Source organism: Echeneis naucrates, chromosome 24 (genome assembly GCF_900963305.1).
Source record: "Echeneis naucrates chromosome 24, fEcheNa1.1, whole genome shotgun sequence".
NCBI classification, from domain to species: Eukaryota; Metazoa; Chordata; class Actinopteri; order Carangiformes; family Echeneidae; genus Echeneis; species Echeneis naucrates.
Window position 1 is genome coordinate 11553235 of NC_042534.1, and position 22044 is coordinate 11575278.

The 22044-nt window shown below is 40.6% G+C and overlaps 1 protein-coding gene across 1 annotated transcript in view; it reads left to right on the forward strand.

Annotated features, from left to right (window-relative positions):
• The first annotated feature begins 644 nt into the window (after nt 1-644).
• LOC115037355 (MAM domain-containing glycosylphosphatidylinositol anchor protein 2) overlaps nt 645-22044 on the forward strand; it is a 145483-nt gene continuing 124083 nt past the window's right edge. The window contains exon 1 of the mRNA XM_029495824.1: nt 645-717. Within this exon, the coding sequence (XP_029351684.1) occupies nt 645-717 (73 nt within the window). The remainder of the gene's footprint in view (nt 718-22044) is intronic.

The window sequence follows — 22044 nt, forward strand, 5'->3', positions numbered from 1 at the left end:
TCACTGTTGTCTTCAGCAGCAGCACGGTTTGTTAATGTACCGGAGGATGGGAACGGTGACTATCTGATCGTTTTTTTCTTTTTTCTTCTTCCTTCTTGTGTTCCTCCAGCAGATGTGATGGGTCCGTTTGACAGCATGCAGCCAATGCAGCAGCAGCAGCAGCAGCAGCCGTGGCCACAGCTGGAATAGAGGAGTAATGACCCCGTGTTCAGAGCCCCCCGTCCGCCCCTAGTCCACAGCATCTGTGTGTGTGCCGCCTCGCGGGTGGGGGGGTGGGGGGTGGGGGGGGGTCTTCGATAAAGTCCAGCGCCACGCGCACCTGCCTGGAGTCGAGTGGAGGTTTTTGCTGTTGCTGTGATAAGGCCGGGCTTTCTGCAGCCCACTCCCCCACTCATCCTCCGCGGCGTCTCCATGCCACCAGCGCTGCGCTTTTTTTGACTTGATGGCAGCGGACACGAAAAGCCGCCCTACCTGAGTGCAATCGCCTGCCTGCGCCCATAAAAACATTTACTGTGTATATACCGAGACTCAATACATCGTCGTGCGGATCGGATCGGAGCAGTGCTGTCTATGCACCTCAGCTCCACCTCCCCGGAGGACTTCTTGCCATTGAGACCTGGATATGCAGAGATTAACGTGAAAGGATGGATCTAATTATCTGTGTTTTTGGGCTGCTGGCGCTGATCGTGGAGGGCATCCGTTGCCAAGGAGTGTACGGTGAGTGTGTGCAGTTTTTTTTTTTTTTTTCCCTGGCTGAACCAAATGTGATCATGACCTTGTAAAACAGTAGCCTCTCACAAATCACCACTTACCGGTTTTAGAATCGCAACGTAATGTGATGGGAGGAAAAAACAAACAAAAAGAAATGCAACAGAAGCTCGTCAGATGGTGACAAACCTGCTCTTAATGTCATGTTTGAGTGAGAAGCTCCAAATGTTCAGAGGGACCCTCAGGTTGTACAGCAAATCGCGCATGTAACCAGTCATGCACAGCCCCTTTTCTCATCCAATCCATCACCCAGGATGGTCTGACAGCAGGCTAAATTTAGTAAGGTACATTCATAGATAATTACACTTGAACCTGGTTGGTCTGTCTTGCAGCCTGCATACCAGCCACCTACATATACATAATTCAGTTATTCTAATAAAATGTGACTTGCCTGCATTAGGCCAGTGTGATATTTTGAGTATAGTCATATAGACTGTAGCGTGTTCAGAAGTTACATTTAGTATGCACAGTCATGAATGATTGCTGTGTGGTTGATCTACTGCTTCCTTATGTGTGCCTGAATCTCTCTGTCTCTCCCTCCCTCCCACACACACACATACACACACACACACTGACATTTGTTTCTCTCTTAGCCTGTATGCTTGTGCAACCAGTGGCACAGATGATGTGTCATATGAATTGTCATCCACCCAACAACAGTGGCAGCGGAATCAGAACCGTGAGGAAATGATTCATGTGCACCAACATTGGGACAGGGAGGGAAACTGGAGGTGCAGCCCTGACCTGTTGGCAGTGACAGTGGCTTGTACTTGGACAATGTGAGGTCAAGAACAGATGTGGGATGGTGTGTTTCAGTGGCCGTCGCCAAGCACTCAAAAGATCTGTGTGTAAGAGTGTGTGTCCAGAGATGATGTAGCATTGAAAGGCTACTGTGAGCATGACAGCATCAGCTATGGTGCTGTACCTGACCAATGATGCACCAGGATTGTCTTTCTGTTATTTTATTCTAGAGAGAAAAAGTGAATAAGGTCACTAATCACAGCATGTCAGAGCAGCTGTGGCTGCTCATATATATTCACAGTTGTTCATATCACCACATTTCTCCTGCTGTATCACCTGTTGCACAAATATTCTATAGAAATCATTTCTTAGAAAAGGGTGTTCAAACCTTCAAACCTTGTTTTAAAATCTCTGAGCACTCATTAGGCAGTGCAAGGTTTGTTAGTAGCTGCCGCTGGTTGGAGTTGAATTCCTCCATTTAACGCTAAGCCTCAGGACATAGCCTCTCATCAAACAGCCTCTTATGTCTTAAGAAATCATTGTCATTAATTGAATTCAATATCTATATCTGTATGAAACTAGTCTCTCTGAGTAGAGACAAGCATGTCAGACCAAAGCCCCAGATTCCTGGGTGCGAGCAAGCTGTCCACGCTTAAGTGTGAGTGTGCAGATGAAGATGTGAGTTCATTAGAAGAAATCATGCTTCATGATGCTCACTCTGCTGCTGCCATGCTGGTATGTCTGGCTGGCATAAAGTGGCAGAGCAGCCTGACAGAAATAGCAAATGGAATTGTTTGAGTATTTAACTGTCTGTTTATGCTTGTGTAGATCCATGTTTGTTGTGCAGCTTGAAAATTCCCCAGGGCATTGCCCCCCCCCCCCCCCCCCCCCCCCCCCAGAGTGAATGTGATTTACCTATTCTTCAATAAGTGTGTTTAGTAAGGATAACATCTGTCCTGCTTTCTTCTGGCTGCTGTATATTTTGGTACAGCAACACGTGCTACAGGTACAGACAAATACAGTGTGGAGATGTTTCTGGGCTTAAATGTATATACCCCATTCCCATAAATGGAGAAGAGGTATTGGCAAAATCCTTTATATAGCTCATGTTTAAAGCATGCAGCCCATCTCCAGACAGGTGGTCCAAATTAAAACGGCAAGGTCCGAAAGTCAGCATTTATTATTGATGGTGGCAAAACATTAGCATGCATGCTGTGTCCCCCCTTCACATTGTGTTCAGTGAAGGTTTTGACACATGATGGGGGTGCAGGGTGGGGGGTGTCAGGGAAATGGAGTGCTGTGCACTACAACATGAAAGGCAGTCAGTGTTAGACAGAATAAAACGAAGGCTGTGAGAGGTTCACATATAGCAGTGGAGTAACGCAGCAGGGTTTATGGAGGGCAGATCCTGGGCACACTCTAGTCATGCCTTTTTAAAACTACAGAGCAGAGTACAATATTGTGGTGGAAGGTTTTTTTGTCATTGATAACAATCAATACCATCATCCGCTTTGTGTTGCGTTCAACGCATCACATCATTTTTTCTCCCAGATTTACAAATTAACTCGACAGTAGATGAATGGGACAGTTTGAGAAAATGAGACTTCAATGATTATTTTTATCCCCGAGCATCAGTATACATCATGGCTGCCGACTAACTGGTGGAATCATGATATACTAATGAAGAAATCACATAGTAGTGTGTTAAGCGGTGCTGCCAGAGTCATTAAAGAGGATTGATGAAGGCAAGACATCGCTCCATGACTCCAGGCCATAGAGTGGAAAAGAGACACTGCCGAAGTACAACATCTGCTGCACTTTCTCTCCCCTTCCTACCCACCTTTTCCTCCCCCTTTCCTTTCTTTCCTCAGAGTGTATCTCTTTCTTCCACACCTCACAGATCCTTCTCCAGGAGACTGCTCTATTATCTTGACCTGTGTTCGTCTCTGTGTTGCCTGACAGAGCTCCAGTAGGCCAGTAGCTACTCCCCCATTAAAGCAAATGGAAAAAATCCCACAACGGACATACAAACTTCCTGAATAATCGCAAGTGGCATTATCATGTAATGATGCTGGCAACTAATGTGCACTCAATGATAATATCAAATGGTTACAATGGAACATGACTCTGGTGATGGAATGGAAATGCTTTTCTGCTTGTTACTTTATCAGGAAATGTACCGCCTTCAGTGTGTTCTCTTTGCATCAAAGTCAGTCGGCAACAACCTCCATGGGATGTGCAGATGTTCCTGATCTCGTTTTGTGTTACATTACTGAAGAGAAAAAGTTCCTACTGTTTTTTCCCCCCGTACTTCTGTCTCTCTCTCTTTGTCTCTTGCTCTATCTCGTTTGCATTGAAGTCCAAGCAATTGCTTGGGTTTCTTTTCATGAGCCCCGGTTCAGACGCTTTGGCTTCTAAGCTATGCAAATTCATTCTGCCAGTGAAACTAAAGCCGTCTTTGTTGGTTCTCAGAGGCCTCCTCCACAGAGTCCTTCATCATTCCCTTGGATCGGGACCCTCACATTTCCCACCGTAATGAGACCATGGATAACTCTATCTCTTCTCCTCCCTCCAACTCTCATCCCCTGTCTCCTTCCCTGTCTCTCTCCACCGTCTGTCTCCCCTTCTCTATCCCCCTGAGAGCAGCCATTGGACCTCTACAGTATATGTGCTTCAATCAGAGACAAATGAGGATATACCGCTCTGTAGAAGAAGTAATTCGCTGCAGTAGAACAGTTTGCAGTGCACACTGGGGATTACCACATACCCATGGGTGGGGCTTCAGATAGCACCAATTTAATCATACCGAATGTCAGTTCTCTTTGGACGGAGTCCTCTGAGACTGGTGCTGAATATACACCGCAGAGACAATGTTTGAACTTAAACTCTGAAGCACTCTTGCTGTGCTCAGTATTCACTGGATAATCTCTGACAATTTTCCTTTAATACACCAATACAATGTGATTAAGGTGAAACAGCTGTTTCTATTCCTTCATATTCTCCAGGCTCAATTTAAAGGGACATGCCACAAATTTAGTACCACGTGTTCATGAAGTCAGAGAACTGTTTGCCCTGAACAGCAATGGGGCAGCACTACATTGGCAGATATCTGTGAAGGAGTGAGTGAGAGATTGTTGAATGAGGGATAAAGCGCCATCAATTCTCAGCTTTGCATTGGATGTTTTCCAACTGTTGCTGTTTTCAAACATTTTGGTGGGAACAGTTAAATTATCAGGCAGCACTTACAGTGGTTCTGCAACAGTCTTTACATTTTTTTTGCCAACAAATGAGGGTCTGGAGGCGTTATTGGTGTCTACTGTGGAAAGGATTAATCAGTTTCTGGCCCTTATTTCCTTACAATCCATTATTTAGATCCATTAGATCCACATCCATTTAGCCTGTTAGTTACTGAACATTTTGTTAATGCAAACTCAACACTGCTTGTAATTCATTTAGTATGTCCGTGGATAGAAACTCTGATTGAATTTAGAAAACATATTTTATTTATTTATTTTCGACTGGCACACATCTGTTTCACTGAGCTTCTGATGGAAGTTGATGCAGTCTTTAGAGCAAGCAACAATGAGATCGGAAATAACTTCCACTTTGGCATTAGTGCTTCTTACTTTATGTCGACAATCCTTGTGTTATTGCATTTTGAGATTATGCGCTGTCCAGACATACACTAAGTTTGTACCTAGAATGGTCCAAATCACCATGAAATCCTCAGGATTATTTTCTCAGACTTTAGAAAGAATCTCCACCATCTCCAGAGCCTCTTACCACAGGCTGAGCCATGGTTGTCCTATGTGTAGAATCACTGAAGTGCCTCTTTAAATTTATCTGTGACTTGCTTCTCAACTGTGAAGCCAAGAGGCCACGTTGCCCATGTTTATATGAGGTGTGTGTCTGTATGGCAGGGTGACACTCTCCACTGGAAGGATGCCACTCTTGAATTTGCCCTCTCTCTGCTCCCTTTAGCTTTTTTAAAAGACACAGCTGTGTATAGTCTGTGTATAGTCTTTTCAACTACCACAATGCACAGAGAATTAGCAAGTCTGTTGCCATTTTTTTAATGCATTTGTTTTTTCTTGTTGAGTTCTTGCGGGAAACATACTTCCAGCACCAAATGTGTGCAGAACCACTTTTTTCTTGGTGAGTTTTTTTTTTTAATTATCCTGACAAAACACAAGAACAGCAGGAATCATTTTTAGAAACATGATAGCAAAAAACCAAAATGAAACCCTCGTTGTCAGCTCATTCAAATGACAGGGGTCCAGTATAGAGAGCTCAACTCTGCTTAAGATTAGTTACCATATTTTAATAAATCCCTTGATATTACCATGACGAGTGTAGGTCAGCTTTTCAGCAGTGTGTGTATTTGTAGTACAAGTCCTTAGAAATCCTAAATTTTCACTGTCCACTCCAGCTGCCAAAATACACTGAAGCGTGTTAGTGCCAAATCAAAGCCAATTTTACTTTACTCCAGAATTTAAGCACCTTTGTGTATTTCCAAAACGTATGTGCTAAACTCTATTTAGTACATTTAGGAGCACTTAGACTGTGGTTGCCTTTGTAGATTTTTTTTTTTTTTTGTGCCTGTCAATCTGCCACTTTGTCTGAATGCAATCAGTAGAATAATTTAAATTTAAACCAGAAAAAATTCCTGCAGAGCAATGAAGATTGGAGTATATTTTCACTATGGTTATTAATCGAGCGTAATATTTTTCCTGGTGATTTGTTTTCAAAGCTACAGAAATGAAAGTGTAATGCAGCTTTGGCTACTTTGCACACACCACAAACAGCTGTAATACTTTCCTCCTACTGCTGCGAAGATTTGGATGAGTTCAGGAACACAATTTACCTCCAGATCATTCAAGGCCAAATCCCCACTGTGGACCAAAGAAGCTTATTGTAACCTGGCTGGCTGCTTAAACTGTTAAGCCCACATCCCCAAACCCTGAGCTACTTGTCCCACTCTGTACAGTGCTGAGGATAGAAAGCTGCTGCTAATGATCTTGTAGTCATTCATTCATTTAGTCTTGTTGTGGTGCGTGACACCAGCCTTGTGCCCTAGTTTAGTTAGAATCAAAAGTAATTCTGTACTTTTAATGAAGTCTAGTATGGTCTCTAACCTACAGAAAAGGCATGCACTGATCCAGATCTGATACTTTCCTTATTCTCCTGGCATTCTAATGAAGTGGCAATTTATCACCTGGATCATTAAAAACAAGATATAAATCCTAAATGTCAGCCTTGGTCATGCTGATATTACATTTTATAACAGCAAGGTTTTTATCTGTAATGATTTAATTTCTTGTAATAGTGTTGATTTCCTTATGTCGACAGACACATGGTCCAACACCAATAAATTAAAGTTACAGTATCTTGGTTTAAAAAGCCAAAAAGGTTACTGCAGCTATCATACAGTTCTGGGATAAGACTCCCTTGTGCTCCCAGTGTGTATCCTTCACATGCTTTTTTTCTGCCTATGTTGCTGCTGTCTTTTAAAAATTCATTCATTCTGGTAGAAGGCTATATCATGTTATTTGTTTTGGTTTAGATGAAAGTAATTACAAGTCACTACTGCAGCACTGGCTATGAGTGTTGACATCCCCTAAAAAAGACAAATTATTATTTCATTTAACTTTTTCCTGAGGTTGCAGTTTGCATCGCCAATGGGCCTATAGCTGTTTGGATATTCTGCAGTTGTTAATTCATGTCCCAGTGACATCAGTCAACAGCAGTAACCTAGTGCTTTTCCTGTAGATGACAGAAAGTTGGATTGTCTAAATTTGATCTTCATTATGAATGTTAAACCTAAAAAATTAAATGTCTGTAACAAGGATGGCTTTTTGAATAAGGGCTTCTTGGTGCCGTCAACGTGATTGCATCATGACTCAACTAGTTTGTCTGTGACCCTGACCTTGCATGTCATTTGCCATCTCTCTCTGTTATTTCCTTTCTGAGCTTTACTGAATTCTTAAAAGAAATGCCAACAACATTTAACTTCTTATATAATACGGTGTGTGTAACTATATAGGTACTATTGCTGTCAATAAAATTGTATATAAAGTACTGTATTTCACTTTGAAATGTGGAGAAGTAGAAACATACATTAGCATTAAATTAGAAGGAAAGGCTAATATTTAAACTATTCACATGTAAATATGTTAATTGGAAGTAAGAAACTATACCGTCAGTCGGGCTGGCTGTTGTTTCCAGTCATACTTTTATGAATTTGTCTCAGTAGTGATTTGTTGCAGTCATACATATAACATACAGCTTTCTTCTGAACTATACATTAAACTACGAACATAACTGCTCTGGCATGAAAGAAAACATTAATTGGCAAAATATCAAATGCCAAGTCAGGATTCCTATTAAATCATGATGAAAAATTCTTATATTGAAAAACCCTGGGGCAGATTTGTATATTTTTCTGCCAGTTGAACAAATTCAACCTTTGTGTTTGACCAAAAACAGCTTCAATTCAAAACATTCAAGTTTCTGAGTTGGGACTAGGAAGATAAAGAATAAAAATAACGTATAAAACCTAACCTTAAGCATGATCATTTCATGGTACAGTACCCAACTTTCTTTACAATATTTAACCAATGACTCATAGAAGTCACACATTCATATAAATATAAAATAAACTGCCCACACTCTTTGCAACTGGCATTCATTATTCCTGTTAGGTGTATTACACTTACACCAGCTTGTACATACTGTACACAGCATGTGTGCAGATAAACAGGGCCAGGTGCAGGGAGTGTGGCATGCAGCCATACATGCTGCATACTGAACACCAAAATCCCTTTAGTTGGGTTTTTAATTTTTTCAAATAAAGAGAAGAAACAGCTGCATTTAAGCTTGGAGAGGCTGATCAAATTGGGTATGAAGCTTATATCATTTTACCTGCTTTATCCTGCAGCTTAATGAGATGACATATAAATTAATTATAACTTAAATATGGTGTTCCAGAAATAGTCATTGAATGTTGGAAAAGTTCACAAACTTGATCATTCACTGCAATTATGCTTTTATTGCGCAAACCATTAGACCGTGATGAGTCATGCATTATATTTTCATTTAAGAGATCACTTCTATACCTTCAAAGTGTTATAGATATTTTTGAGATACTTTTTAGTGCCTGTGGGTTGTTTCTGTATCACTTCCATGATTGGCATCACTTCAAATCACAGAGAATTATACATGCTAGCCAGCTTCAAAGTGACGCAAATGATGAAAGGGGCTCATTGAATATAAATGCCTTCTCCTGCCTTCCCTTACGCATTTGAGTCAATTGAATTGTCTTTGGTAAGCCAAACTGGCAGGACCTGCATTTACACACAAAGTACAAATCACTCAGCAGTCCCAATAGGTAGCTGACAAGAGCAAGAGGGCGTCTTTTAGCAGCACTGTGTAGGAAATCAGGCAAAAAGCAAGCCAGAAGGGGATTGCTTCGTTGTGGCACCCACAAGAAGCTAATGCCAACCTTCAACTATGTCACTTCAGCCCACACAGGCATCCAAAGTGCAACTCCTGTGAAGTGATGTCTGTTGTCATGGTGACAGTATGTGAGCCTGGCATTGCACGTCCTCTGACTTTACTGTTTCCTCCCTCCCTCCCTTTGCTCACTCCATCCTTCCCTCTCTCCTTTACTGCCTACCCACTCACTCATTCCTTCCGCTCACATGCCAGGAAATCAATCGCGGAAACAAATGTGAAGTGATTGCAGAAACGAAAGCTTCTCGCAGCAGCCTTACAATTGTGCATGAGAGCAGATGAGATTGCTGTGAGGTGGGGAAAACGGAAGTAGGGGGGTTAGAGGGGTGGGGGGATGGGGGGTTGGGTTCGGGTGCTGAATGTGTCTCTTCAAAAATCACCATCATTTCATTGCTGTGAGGCAACTACAGGAAGAGGCCTACTTATCCTCGTAGCAAATAATGCTTAAGCTTCTCTGACAAGCAGGAACAGTGGCGAAGTAAATGTGTTGACAATGACGCCTTCAGTATTCCCTGGCTTCAAAACCAAAGCCAAAAAGCCACACAGCACAGGAGCGGCACATAGTTTATGACCCTGCATTAACTATATACCATGCACCTCCTTACTCCACCCAAAACACAGATACAAGCCGTGTAATTTCCTCCAATAAAACCTCTCTCCCTTACTGGCAAGAGGAGACTGACTGATGCCCTGCAGAGGCACTGTGAGATTTTGTCATAGATAAACATGCAGTTTGTGAGTGTGGGGGCACAAGTACCCGCTTTCTGTGTGCGTGTGTGCTTTTTCATGTATCTAGGGCAATACTTTGCTGAGATATTAATTTAGCAATGCGGTATATCACAGCATTTACACATCAGCCCATCTGAGCAAGACTGATCATGGATGCTGAATGTGCCTCAGAGTGCCTGCACACACACGATGCAGTCATTATGTGTGCTTTTTGTACTTGCTTTTACACTTACTAAACCTCCCAGCCTTTTTAAAGGGGTATTGAACTATCTGCTGAGCCCTTTCTTGTATTATTTGGCTTTCTATGTATTCTTCAATGGTCTCTACAAACCTTATTCTTCTAACATAAATTCCCAGTGTAATGGCTTATCTCCTTAGCGTCATGCTTTTTTCCTCTCTCCACCACACACCGTATATCCCAGAGGCTGTTACACCCATGGGGATAACCCTCAAGCCTCTCCTGTCAGTTAATGGCTTCCTATGGAAAAGCAAGCAGAGTTGTCTGGCGTAGGCAAACCACATCTCCACTGAGACCTCACTCAGTGGAGGAATAAATCTCAGAGCGAGATGAGTGCATGTTGATGTTGGCATTTTTGCACACTTCTTATTGTCGACTGTCTCTCTTCTTGTCTTTGCTTGTGTTACTGCAGCAAAAAGCCTGGCAGTTTATTCTACTAGGACATACCGTATTTAACCTCTGTGGGTGTCTGAAGAACACGCATTAGCTGCTGAAAATCACACATAATAACCCTGAAACCTTGAAAAAAGCCCACAAAAAACCTTCTTGCCTGTGTCTTCTCACAGTTTGGGACATCTTCCTCAGGCCTTCAGTTATTAGTCATCCATAAAGTTTGCTTCCTCTGAGAGCTTCTACCTCGCCACAGTCAGCTCAGGCCCTTCGCCTTCAGCAAAGTTTTCACTTGATTTTGTTCATACTGCTTTGGCCTGAAGAGCTATCAAATTTTAACAGCTTGGATTTCTTTATTTCCTTTGTTGGACAGAGAAATCAAATAATTGCAATGCTAAACCAACAGTCACCCCAACAGAGCCACCAACATGAACCCAAGTGCAGTGAGGAACTAATTCAAAAATACTGTTGCCAATTTAAACTATATACAATTGGAAATCCAAAGCTTTTCTGAAATTAAGTCTTTATTCGACTTTTTTTTTTTTTTTTTTTCCAATTTTAATTCTGATCATATCTAATGGAATTAATAAGATTGTATTATAGCTTCTACTAAACAGTGGACTTCAGTTTAGAGTCTTTTAGAGTCATTTAGACTCAAAAGAAGAAAAACAATCATGTCCGTAAATGTGCATACAGAGAGACCCACTTAGCAGTCCTTTCTTGTTGTCGTTCAAGTCAGCCAGATTTGTTTCATTTGGAGATGACAGAGGCCTGAAGGTTGACTCCTCAAATGCCATATTCAGAGGCTGAGCTGACCCTCTGCCCTTTTTCATCACTTGTACCTCTCCCCATTTCCCCCCATTTCATGCTGCCCCTGCCCTTAAATTACCCTTTTCCTTGCACATGATAATACTGCTCCATTGGTTAGAGATGTGTACAAAATGTGTCATTGAGTAGCATCATCTCTGAGCAGTTAAGACACCTTAATAATAAGGAATGGGATAGTTAGACCTTTCTAGTTGTGAAAGTCACTAAAATACATATTGAAGCAGAGTTTATATTAGCTAGCTCTAAGGCTGTAATCAAAGGTCTCTGTGCTAAGCAGAAAAGCTGTTCTCTTTACCTGCTGGAGTCACCATTGATTTTACCCTCCATACTGAATTACAGCAAAGGTTGATTGTGTTTAAATTGCAGGTCAACAGTCAATCTATAGTTGACTGGAGATGGCCATAGCAATTCTTGGGTTCTCAAGAGAGCAGAGGCATTTAACTACTCAATACATGTTGCATTTATGTTCAGGGTTTTATTCGGAGAAAGAAACTGAAATATAAAAGAATGTAATTATACATAGCTTCCAAGGTTTTCCCCAGGAAGTGACTTTTACCACTGAGCGTACCACTGAGCGCAGATTAGAACTCTGACAAAAGCTTTGACCAAATATCAATGCCACTTTTCTGTTCTAGGTTTGAAATTTTCTTGCATGCTTACTAAATATAGAGTCATTTTCCTCTAGATGTGCAGGTCATTTAAAACTACACAGCTATTACAGACTTTTCGGTTTCAATAAAAGAGAACCAATTCTCCTGGCCATTTCTTTGTGTTATTAGAAGAAATTACATATCTGGTATGATTAAAAATGGAAAACAAAATTGATTTTGAAGTAAGTAACATCCGGTTAAGTATGATTTCTCATTGGCTTTAAAGAAAGGAGAAATATTAAAGTTATTAATTAATAATTAATTCGTTATTAAAAAAAACACTCTGGATGCATGAATTCCAGGATGTTGTGTTTTAAATTATTTTGGTTTGACTGGCCTAAGTGTTAGGTGTGCTGATGTGGGACCATGAAGTTATTAAAGTTTGTAGGTGGGGATATTAAAGAGTGAGATATCCATGTTTTTGCCACAGAAGAGAAGACTTCAAAATAGCTTTGAAATGCACCAATAAACTTCAACATATTAGTGGTTCTGCAGGTCCTCTTGGCTCATCAGATGAGCCAATGCAAATCAAGTAATAGCTTCTCTGAATACATTAATAATGCTCTCCAAAGAGGTGGAACTTGGGTGATGTTTCCAGATTGCTATCCATATTTATATGATGAGCTCCATATCAGCACACACTGATAATATTCCTGAATTCTGTAACAACTGATCCAGCAGGAGCAGAATAGTGAAATTTGGCTGTGCCCTCTATGTGCTGAGAGCTTCCTGCAGTGGGTATCTTACATGTCGGTGTGCGCGTGGGTGCCTGCTTGCATGTGTGTGAATGTGTACATCTGCCCGTTTGTGTGTGTATCCCCTCTGAATTTATGTGATGCTACCGAGGTAATTGGATGTGTGACGCCCACCAAAAATCCCCTTTAGCCCTGGGCAAGCACTCTTTCAATCCCAGCGTGCCTCTGTGGAAAGCACAACCCAAAGGAAGGCTTATTCTTTCAACTGGCAAACATCAAATGGTTCCCTGTTCTCTCCATCACAGCCTCTGTCTCTCCTCTCTGCTGTAGCATCAGAGGGAAGCCCATTAACATGTAATAACATGACCATACACATGCATGGCAGTCACACGGAAACAGAGCTGAGGATACACACCCTGCTCACCGCAGCCCTTCTTGTTAATAACTGTTGATTTTGCAGTGACAGTCGTTTTGGGAGGACTGGAGAAATGATTGTGCTCTCATGGAGCTGATAGAGCTCTGGGGAAGGTGCTCAAAAGTATCAAGAGTGTTAAATTACTCCTGACGGGTGAAAATGCACCTAACCCTGATGGAGTGCTGAGTTTTACTTAGTCAGAATTTAATTTTATGTTTTGAAAAGACAAACCACTGCTATAGTATATGCAAACTTTCTTCATCCACAAAATGGCTGAAAGGAAAATTTACATTTTTATAACCCGTAGAATGCACAACGAACTGGTTTGCATTATGTGACATTATCTAACTATATTAATTCAGAGATGAGCTGCTGAATATGACAATACTGTACATGGCACATCCAGCATTACCTGGTTTACAAATTTTAGTGAGCTCTAATTGCTTTTAATATCTGTTAATTATTTATCTTTACTGATTGCATAGTAAAGTATGATATTACACTACTACAAGAACTTTTCTTTCACATTGGTCAGAAAGTGGATGGGTGAGTTGTCACTTTAAAAAGGCATTCACTTTTCCACATTTTCACCCTGTTCAGTTTATGACTAACCTAATCACATTCCCATCAGTGTCAGCTGAACTTTGTTCTTTACTAGTTAGCTGACATGCCAAACTAATACAGCAAGCGTGTTTAGCTTTTTGGCATACTGTTAACCTTAAACTAAAACTGTGTCCATGTACAGCCTCATGCAACTGCTAGCATGTTTGCAGACGACAGAATTTTTGATTAATTTGCATGACAAATTGAGAATTTAGCCATTTGTTCCCCTACCAAGCTGCATAGACTTTAAAGTATTCTTCAGATTACATGGTGTTTTTAAGTCACACTTTCTTTTCCTTTGCAGTAATTGGGACTGTTAATCCCCTGTGCAATGCAGAAGCAATGTGTGATGTCCTTTTCGCTCACCAGGGTAACATTTTCAACCCCAAGCCATATTAATAATGCATGACAAAGAGGGGTCAGAATCAGGTTTCTTACACAAGAGAATGCCTTGTTTGGAATTTGATCTTAACTGTAGGTGAGTATTAGTCCTCACAGTGATGCACCTTTTTATGCAGCATAATTACACACACACAAACATGAGAACATAATGGACTGCATCTTGTTGGAGCTATCATGATCTCCCTAGCAGCCAGTGTCAGATGTGTGTGTGTCGATGTTTGTGTGCGTGTAAAATGTGAGTCTGCAGGCATCTGTATGCTACGCTGCAGGGTCTTTCACTCCACTGATCTGACCTCCTGCTGAATCACACACTGCAATGGGTGCTGGCAGAAAAGAAGGACGCAGGAAGAGGATCTTCCTCTCCTTTCCTTTCCCCTCCTGTTTATCTGCTTTCATTCCTCTCTGGATATTTCTGTGACCTTGATTTTAAAGTTGCATAATACGCTGCTGGAGGTTTAGGTGGAGGGTATGGGGTGAAGAGGCACCGGGGGTGGAGGCAGGACACTGATCTAAACTGTGATGACAGACGAAGCTTTCTCCCTCACACCTCCTCCATGCTCTACTTGGGAGGTGAGAGGGTGGCAAAAGAAAGAAACCTTAAATACAACTGGGGATTCTGCTGTGGTCACAAACATGTGAGTGAATAAAATAGCACTCTGAAGACTGTGCAGTTCATTTACACACATCGTAGATAGAGAGGATCACACTTACATGGGTTTGCTTTTTTTCCTTGTATGTTTTCCTCCTACTGCACTGCTTTCTCTGTGTCTCTTTTCACACATACTGCAGGAAAAACATGAGGGAAATGGCCTTTGACTTATCATTTACATCACCATTATGTGGCTTGCTGTACATGACTGCAATGGAAGTAGGAGTCATCCATGACAATAATGTTACTCAAATTGTGCTCAAAGTCATTAATTCATCCAATAAACTTGCAAAGCCAATGCTGAAATAGTTTAAACTGATTTTTTTTCCCTCTTTTTTTACAGAAACACTGCAATTATACAATTAAGATTAAATGCTGAATTAAATTAAATTCATAATAAATCAATTAAACTGTGACTGGATAAAATAATTATATGAATGCCTGTCGTTATATAATCCAGTTAATTAAATATCTGATAAAGCAAAATAAATCACATAAACTTCACACTGATCTACAAATCATATTAAAATCCAATATTGTCATAAATTTGATCCTGCTCAGTGATTGGACAAATTTGCCATACTGGCCAAACACTATCAGAAATAGGATAGATATTGTGGCATAAATAATTTGTAGAATTTAGATCAGCCTGTGCACAGTATATGCTGTAGTTCTATTATTACAGATTTTATTAGTCTTAGTTTTTTTTTTTTCTTTCTTTCTTTCTTTTCTTTGTTTGGGATTACTTTTGATTTCCATAGACAATAACAGAGACAGGAAATTTAGGGGAGAGGAGATGACATCCAGCAGAGGCCACGGGTCGGACCTCATGGTCAGTGATTTGGACTGAGCCTTTATGGTACGTACTCCCAATTTAGTGAAGTGGTTTGTTTAGTTTTTCTCTTTCAATTTCTGCTAAGACATTGAAAGTCTTCCTTCATTTAGAAAGTCATCTTGCTTTTGTTACTTTTTGGACTTTCCCTGTGCTGAATAATGATCATACATTTGGTATTTGAAAACTGATTTCACATTTTGGTTCTGCATAAGGAGAGTTTATCTGTGCCAAATCTGTTTATAATAGAGTTGTTTTGAAACTGATTTAAAAGAAATGCCCCCCAATGCAGCTATAAATATTATTACCTTTTTAGTACCACATAATTTATGAATGAATGTTATAGTTTCACACCCAAATGAAATATCAGGGTTCCCAGAAATCAGTTCTTCACCGCTTTAAGTTGATGGCTGGTGCTGGTGTCAGGACCACTGGTATTGCTTCTACATTTATTTATTTATCGTGACAGACAGTTAAATTGAATATTTTATTTCACAGCACTCAAGTATTTGTTCATGTTTTATAATAGGGTTCCTGTCATACGGTGCAACAGTGATAACAATCAAGTGTCCTCAGTCAGCCATATATGTGTGCATGTGTGTGTATGTATAGATACAAGTATATGTTTATAGTCCTATGTCCTATAATTGGGGTGTAGAGGGAACCATTGTAGAGATTCTTAAATTGCTCTTTCGGTGACTCTAATTCTAAACAAGTTGAAACTTTATCATCTAATTTGCAAATATATATATTGAGTTTGATGATCAATGCATTCACTAATATATACAGTAAAAAAAACAAACAAGGCTTGGCTGCTATGAAAAGTACTTCAGAAAAAATAGTGGGTTGCCATTAAAGAACACTGAGCTCCTGTAGTAGTCCGCATTGCCTGATCCCTTCCTGCACTGTACTGACACCTCTGGCTGATGCTGTGCATGAGAGGCTGGATCCACCACATAATCCATAAAACAGTCCCCTTTATCAGAGGGTTGAGTTTTATTTTAGCATATTTTGTTTCATAGGCCTCACTGAATATGTGTAGATTAGTGCCCATGTTGCTGATAACACAGTTCTGCACTGGGCTGCATAAAAGTCTAATAGTTGCAATGCTTTCTTCATATTTTCTCAGCTTGGTTTTGGCCTTGTTTAATGCATTTGGTTTAATTCATGCTGCCAAAGTGCAACACAGATGCCTTTGCCAGAAATTGGGAACATGTAACAGTCTGTCTTGTTCCTTACATTTGTTTTAAGGGCTGCTCTCTTCAGATATGCAGTACCTCCCAGATATATTGGCACTCAAGAAAAGCTAGACTCCAAATGCCATACAAAGAAAAAGGAGAGCTGCTGTTTGTAATCACCTGTATTTGGGGAAACAGAAAAGAGAATTGTTACATGCTGTACTGCAAAGCCTTTTAAACTTTAAGTCAACACAACACTGATCAAGATTGAGAGATCAAGCACTGGTGTTAATATGCTAAGTGTTCTTTGCAGCATTTGGATTGATTTAGTCTAGATTTGCATACATTTGGGATTCTGTGCTATGTTATATTTGATATTTGATGTCAACTTTACTTTTTTTCCTGGATTCTCTCCAGATAGTCTGTTAATAACTCTTTTTGTAGATTTACACGTCTTCTTAATGCACTTGCATCATCACTTGACATTACCGTATTCTTAACAGTAGAATGTCACCATGCGTACTAATACATGGCTGCTGTGTGCTCTGAATGTTTTATTGGTACAGGGAGTATGTCAGTGAATCTATTTACATAATGGATGGTCTTTTACTGGGGGGGTTTCATTGGAGACAACTCCCCTTGGACAGAGGTTAACTGTTTCCCCACTTGCACCACATCATCTATGACAATAAAACAAGAGGGCATTAATGTTATTACATATCAACTTTGATTTTACATGTAATGCAGTATCTCATGTTGCTTTATAAATCAACAATGAAGCGTTGTGGTTGAGTTTTTCTGAGCTTGCTACTTTCTGGTATGCTTGTGCAGCCGCTGAATAATGAGCTTGGGCTCCTGCCTTGACAGAGCTCGCCATGGAGTCCCATAAACAAGTCCAGGATCCAAGCAGGCTTTCCTCGTTTGTTGGCGTCACCACAGGGTGCCATCTCTTTAAAGAGAATCAAATCTTTTGGTGCGATAAAGAGCACATGGAGCTCACTTAAGAGCGTCCTGGTCTTGTTCTTTAGCTTGTTTGCAAGCTTAAAATGCAAGAAGGGTTACAGAAAAAAGACAACAGCACAGTCATCATTTTAATGAGGGAATATTTAGGTGTTCCATAAGGTTCTCAGCAGAGATGGAGAATCCAGGAAGGTAAAAGGTCACTTTCTGTCGGCTTGGGAACATTATGTGACCAGTCAATTTGCAGCCATAAAGAGAAGAGAAGAGATTCTCCATGAGCTCTGTGTTTATCTAGCTCAGTGGTGTTCTGAAGCTGGAGCTTATTTCCTCCTTGTGGTTGGCTTTACTTCCTCTATCATTTCCTGTTTCTTCTTTCTATTATCCTGAAGCCAAGGTGCACAATGTAAGCGATGGCTCCTTTGAGTGGGTTCTGAGGGAAAGTATTAGCAGGCAGGGAGAGGAGAGGAGGCTCAGCAGGGAGAAGATTAAATTATCTCTTTTGAAGGTGTGCTGGTGCTTTCATGAGACAGAGGCCATTATTAATATGCAGTGACACATGCATACATCCAAATGATCCTGGACGCTTCGTCATGGATCATAAAATTCCCCAAGGTGCCTTTCACTCATTGCATACTGAGAGCTGCCACCACGGCTCTTATGAATCATTGCGGTTCTGTCAGGATATATGGAAGGCAGACAGGAGAGGCAGAAAAGAGGGAAACTAGCTCTCGTGTTTTATTAGATGGCCCAGACAGAATTATATTAGTTTTGGGCGGTTTGACTCAGTCATAGGCTGCTGTTGGGCTGTGTCCACAGGTGACAGGAAGGCCAATGAACAGATTGTGGGGTTTGCATGGCTTGCAGGAAAGTTAAATGGGTCATGTAAGCTGCTGCCTGTCTGGGGCATGATGAAGTCATCTTTTGATTTGTTGCTGACATTTGAAGTTGAACTTTGGTCCCAAACACTGTTTACTGTATATGGCTTGAGAGACGCATCTAGCAATATAGCATGCGGTTGTTGTCTAGTTAATCTAATAAACTAAATCAGAGATATATCAAGTAGATATATGGAATGATTTGCTTGTTGCTGTGTGGTATCAACATAATACCTGCCTGTGATCTTGTTTCGCAGTCTCCTAACGGTTTTTCCTGGATCTTCTTTACAATGCAATACTTTATTCTTTCAATACTCAATTCCATTGAACAAGTTACGCCCATAGCATGCTCATTATACAATTGGATGGAGGCATCAACATCGTTGGTCAGAGGTTACACATATCCATGGAGCAAATGGGCATTGACTGTGTAATTGGAATTTTGTACCCTTTTATTCCCTTTCTCTGCCTTGCCCTGGTAGATAGCCCAAATGAGCTGTCACCCATGATTGATTTTCACATTTCAGGGATGCCTACTTTGACTAAGCACTGACTATTACAGAAGCTCTGTCATGCCTGTGGCGTGGAGTGCCCCATTAAGTGCAAGGCAGGAAACAGTTTGGCTTGAAAGCTCTCAAGCTTAACATGTAATGTACATGCAACCAGGCACACGTTTCGTTTCCTGTAGCACTGAACTGTAATGCACAAAGCAATAAAAGCTTTTATGATCTCCAAACTGCACTAAGTGGAAAATTCTCCTGCTGGAGAAGTGTTCATCTTAAGATGGCAGCTGTGAGCATTCCACAGTGGAAAGCCAGTGTTTGAGTTATCGTTACACTGTATCACTTAATGTCTTTGTTCATCACAGCAGTTTACTGCACATGATGGAAATCACAATGTGTAATTTGCTGTCAACATAATTAGAAGCCTCTCTTTATGATGCTAAATTGTCATTTCTTTGGTTAAGTGTCAGAATTGGTTGGTTTAGTGAACACAAAATGCATTCAAATGGTGCATTAAATGTCATATGAAAGTCCCAATCTGCTTGAGCTTCAACAAAGATTTTCAGCTGCATTCAGGAGCAAGTGATTATTGACAATCGGAGGTGGTTGGTTTTTTTTTCTTTTTTTTTTAAGTCCCTAATAAATTATGTAATTATTTGCCATTTTTTTTCTTTGGAAACCAATTCAAATGCTGTGTTTGAGCAAGTGTGGTCAATAATACAGCCATCTCACTTGTGCTTCAAATATGTTTGGGTAATATTCAAGCACTTTATTGGATCATTCTGTTAATTAAGTTCATTATTTTGAGATGTGGAGTTGAGGCAATGTCATTATGGTGATGTTCTATCACCACCACATATGCTCCACCTACCTTAAAACTGTAAATCTTTTTGAAGGCATGCTCATAAAATTTTCCAATAAATGGGAAAAAAATGTTCTTGCTGGGTGATGTGCAGCATGATACTCAGCCTTGAGTGGAAATGATATACTTTGACTAACACTGTACAACACCAGCTCTCCCCTTTGACCCTTTAGGCTTTACGGCTGAACATTGATTTACTCCCTCTGTGTTTTCTGGATGGATGATCAGGGCAAAGGCGCTTATCTCACTTAGAGTGTGAAATGGAGTGTATCCAAAAATGTGATTCTTGACGGTAGATGCATCTATGTCGACACTTAATTTGTGCGCGTGCGCGCGCGCACACACACACACACACACACAGTATGCAAGTGCAGAAAGCGGTTTAGAGCACTGGGGTGACATGGCAGAAGCAGGCAAAAGTTTACTGTGCGTGAAATGAATAAAATTGACATATGCTCCTCCTCCTACAGTGGGTGTAGTCTGTTTTAGTTTGCTTGAGGCTAACAAAAGAGATCTCCCTTTTGGAAGACTACACTTTCCTACATGTTATGAGTACATTACAAAATGGAATAGCAGTATTAAATTTGTGTTTTAATGTTGCTTTTCCTGTAATAATATACCACTGGTTTGGATTAGGACCTCCCAAAGCTGTTGCTAGATTGTATTTTTATATTTACTTTTGTTTACTTGTGAATTTCTGAATAATATTTGCCCTGTCAGAACACAAAACATCTTTAAAGTGAAACCATCAGTGAAGGAGATGACTGAACAGCCTCTGTACATGAGAGGCTTCAGGTAGACATCAAGTGTGATACCACCTACCTGTTTCATGTGAGTTTTAATGAATGCATTAAAGTGGAAGTGGAAATGTGGAAGTCAAAAAAAAAACAAAACTCCAAAACTTTTTATGTAGGTCCATTCAATCCTATAGGCAGGCATACATGCAGTGTGTATGTACTGTGACTGGCACAAAATGACAGTGTTTACATATGCATGTGCGCATTCACAGTATAATGTGAATATCCCATCACAAGTGTCTCAAGTGTCAGTTTTGTGGTTTTTTTAGTACATGTTGTTCTTGACCCTTAACCTGGGGAAATGTCAAATATTCATATCTTTCATGTTCCAGGCTACTTGCTTCCTGGAGCCTGTCTTGCCCTTCAGGGCAAGGTCCTGTATTATTAATGCTGGAGTGGAGGTCACAGACAGCGAATCACAATATGGTTTTGCCAGCAGGGACCCCGAGGTTCTGCTTTAATGATAATGATAGTTGGAGACCATGGGAAAAAGAGACAGGTCCTGTTTATAGACGATGGGAAACAATGTGGGATGATGTGTGTGTGACACGTAAAAAAAGTATTGATTAAACTATGACCTATATCACATCTATATTTCAAGTTTTCAGTTGTATTATTAATGATTAGGATTCTATCATTTAGTTCCCATTAAATATTTAAACATTTTGAAAAAAGCTCTTAACTTTTTTTTACTTGGAATATTTTTTTTTTCGGACCATAAATCAAAGGATGTAATTTGGCACACAAGTTCTTAATTCAGTCATTTAAATGATGCATAAAGTCTTCGCCAAAAGTACTTTTTTGAATTCTATGAATGATTTGAAGGCTAGGACCTTCTGTCCTGGCGGCACGGCGGCATAGTGGTTAGCGCTGTTGCCCCACAACAAGAAGGGCCTGGGGCCTTTCTGTGGCCTTTATGTTCTCCCTGCGTGGGTTTCCTCCCACCGTCCAAAGACATCCTGTTTGGGTTAATTGGTGACTCTAAATTGTCCGTAGCTCTGACTGTGAGTGAGAGTGGTTGTTGGTCTCTGTCTGTCTCTGTGTGTTGGCCCTGTGATGGACTGCTGACCTGTCCAGGGTGTACCCCGCCCTCACCCAGTGTGAGCTGGGATCCAGCTCCAGCACCCCTAACAACCAGGAAACAGATAATCAGTAGATGAATGAATGAATTACCTTCTGTCCCAATGTTGCCAGCCATCATTTGTATCACTTAAAGTTGCAAAGTTGCCAGGGAAATATTTTACACTTAATCTGTTCAGGTCCCCTATATATCTTCCTGCCTATACCACTGATATTGAGATGAACATGAAAAGTAGAGGAAAAGCAAAGAGAAATTTTAATCAGATCTGGCTCAGTGACATAGGACAATAGAGGAAACTGAACATAAGAGATGTTTTAATCTGATAATGTCAAAAGG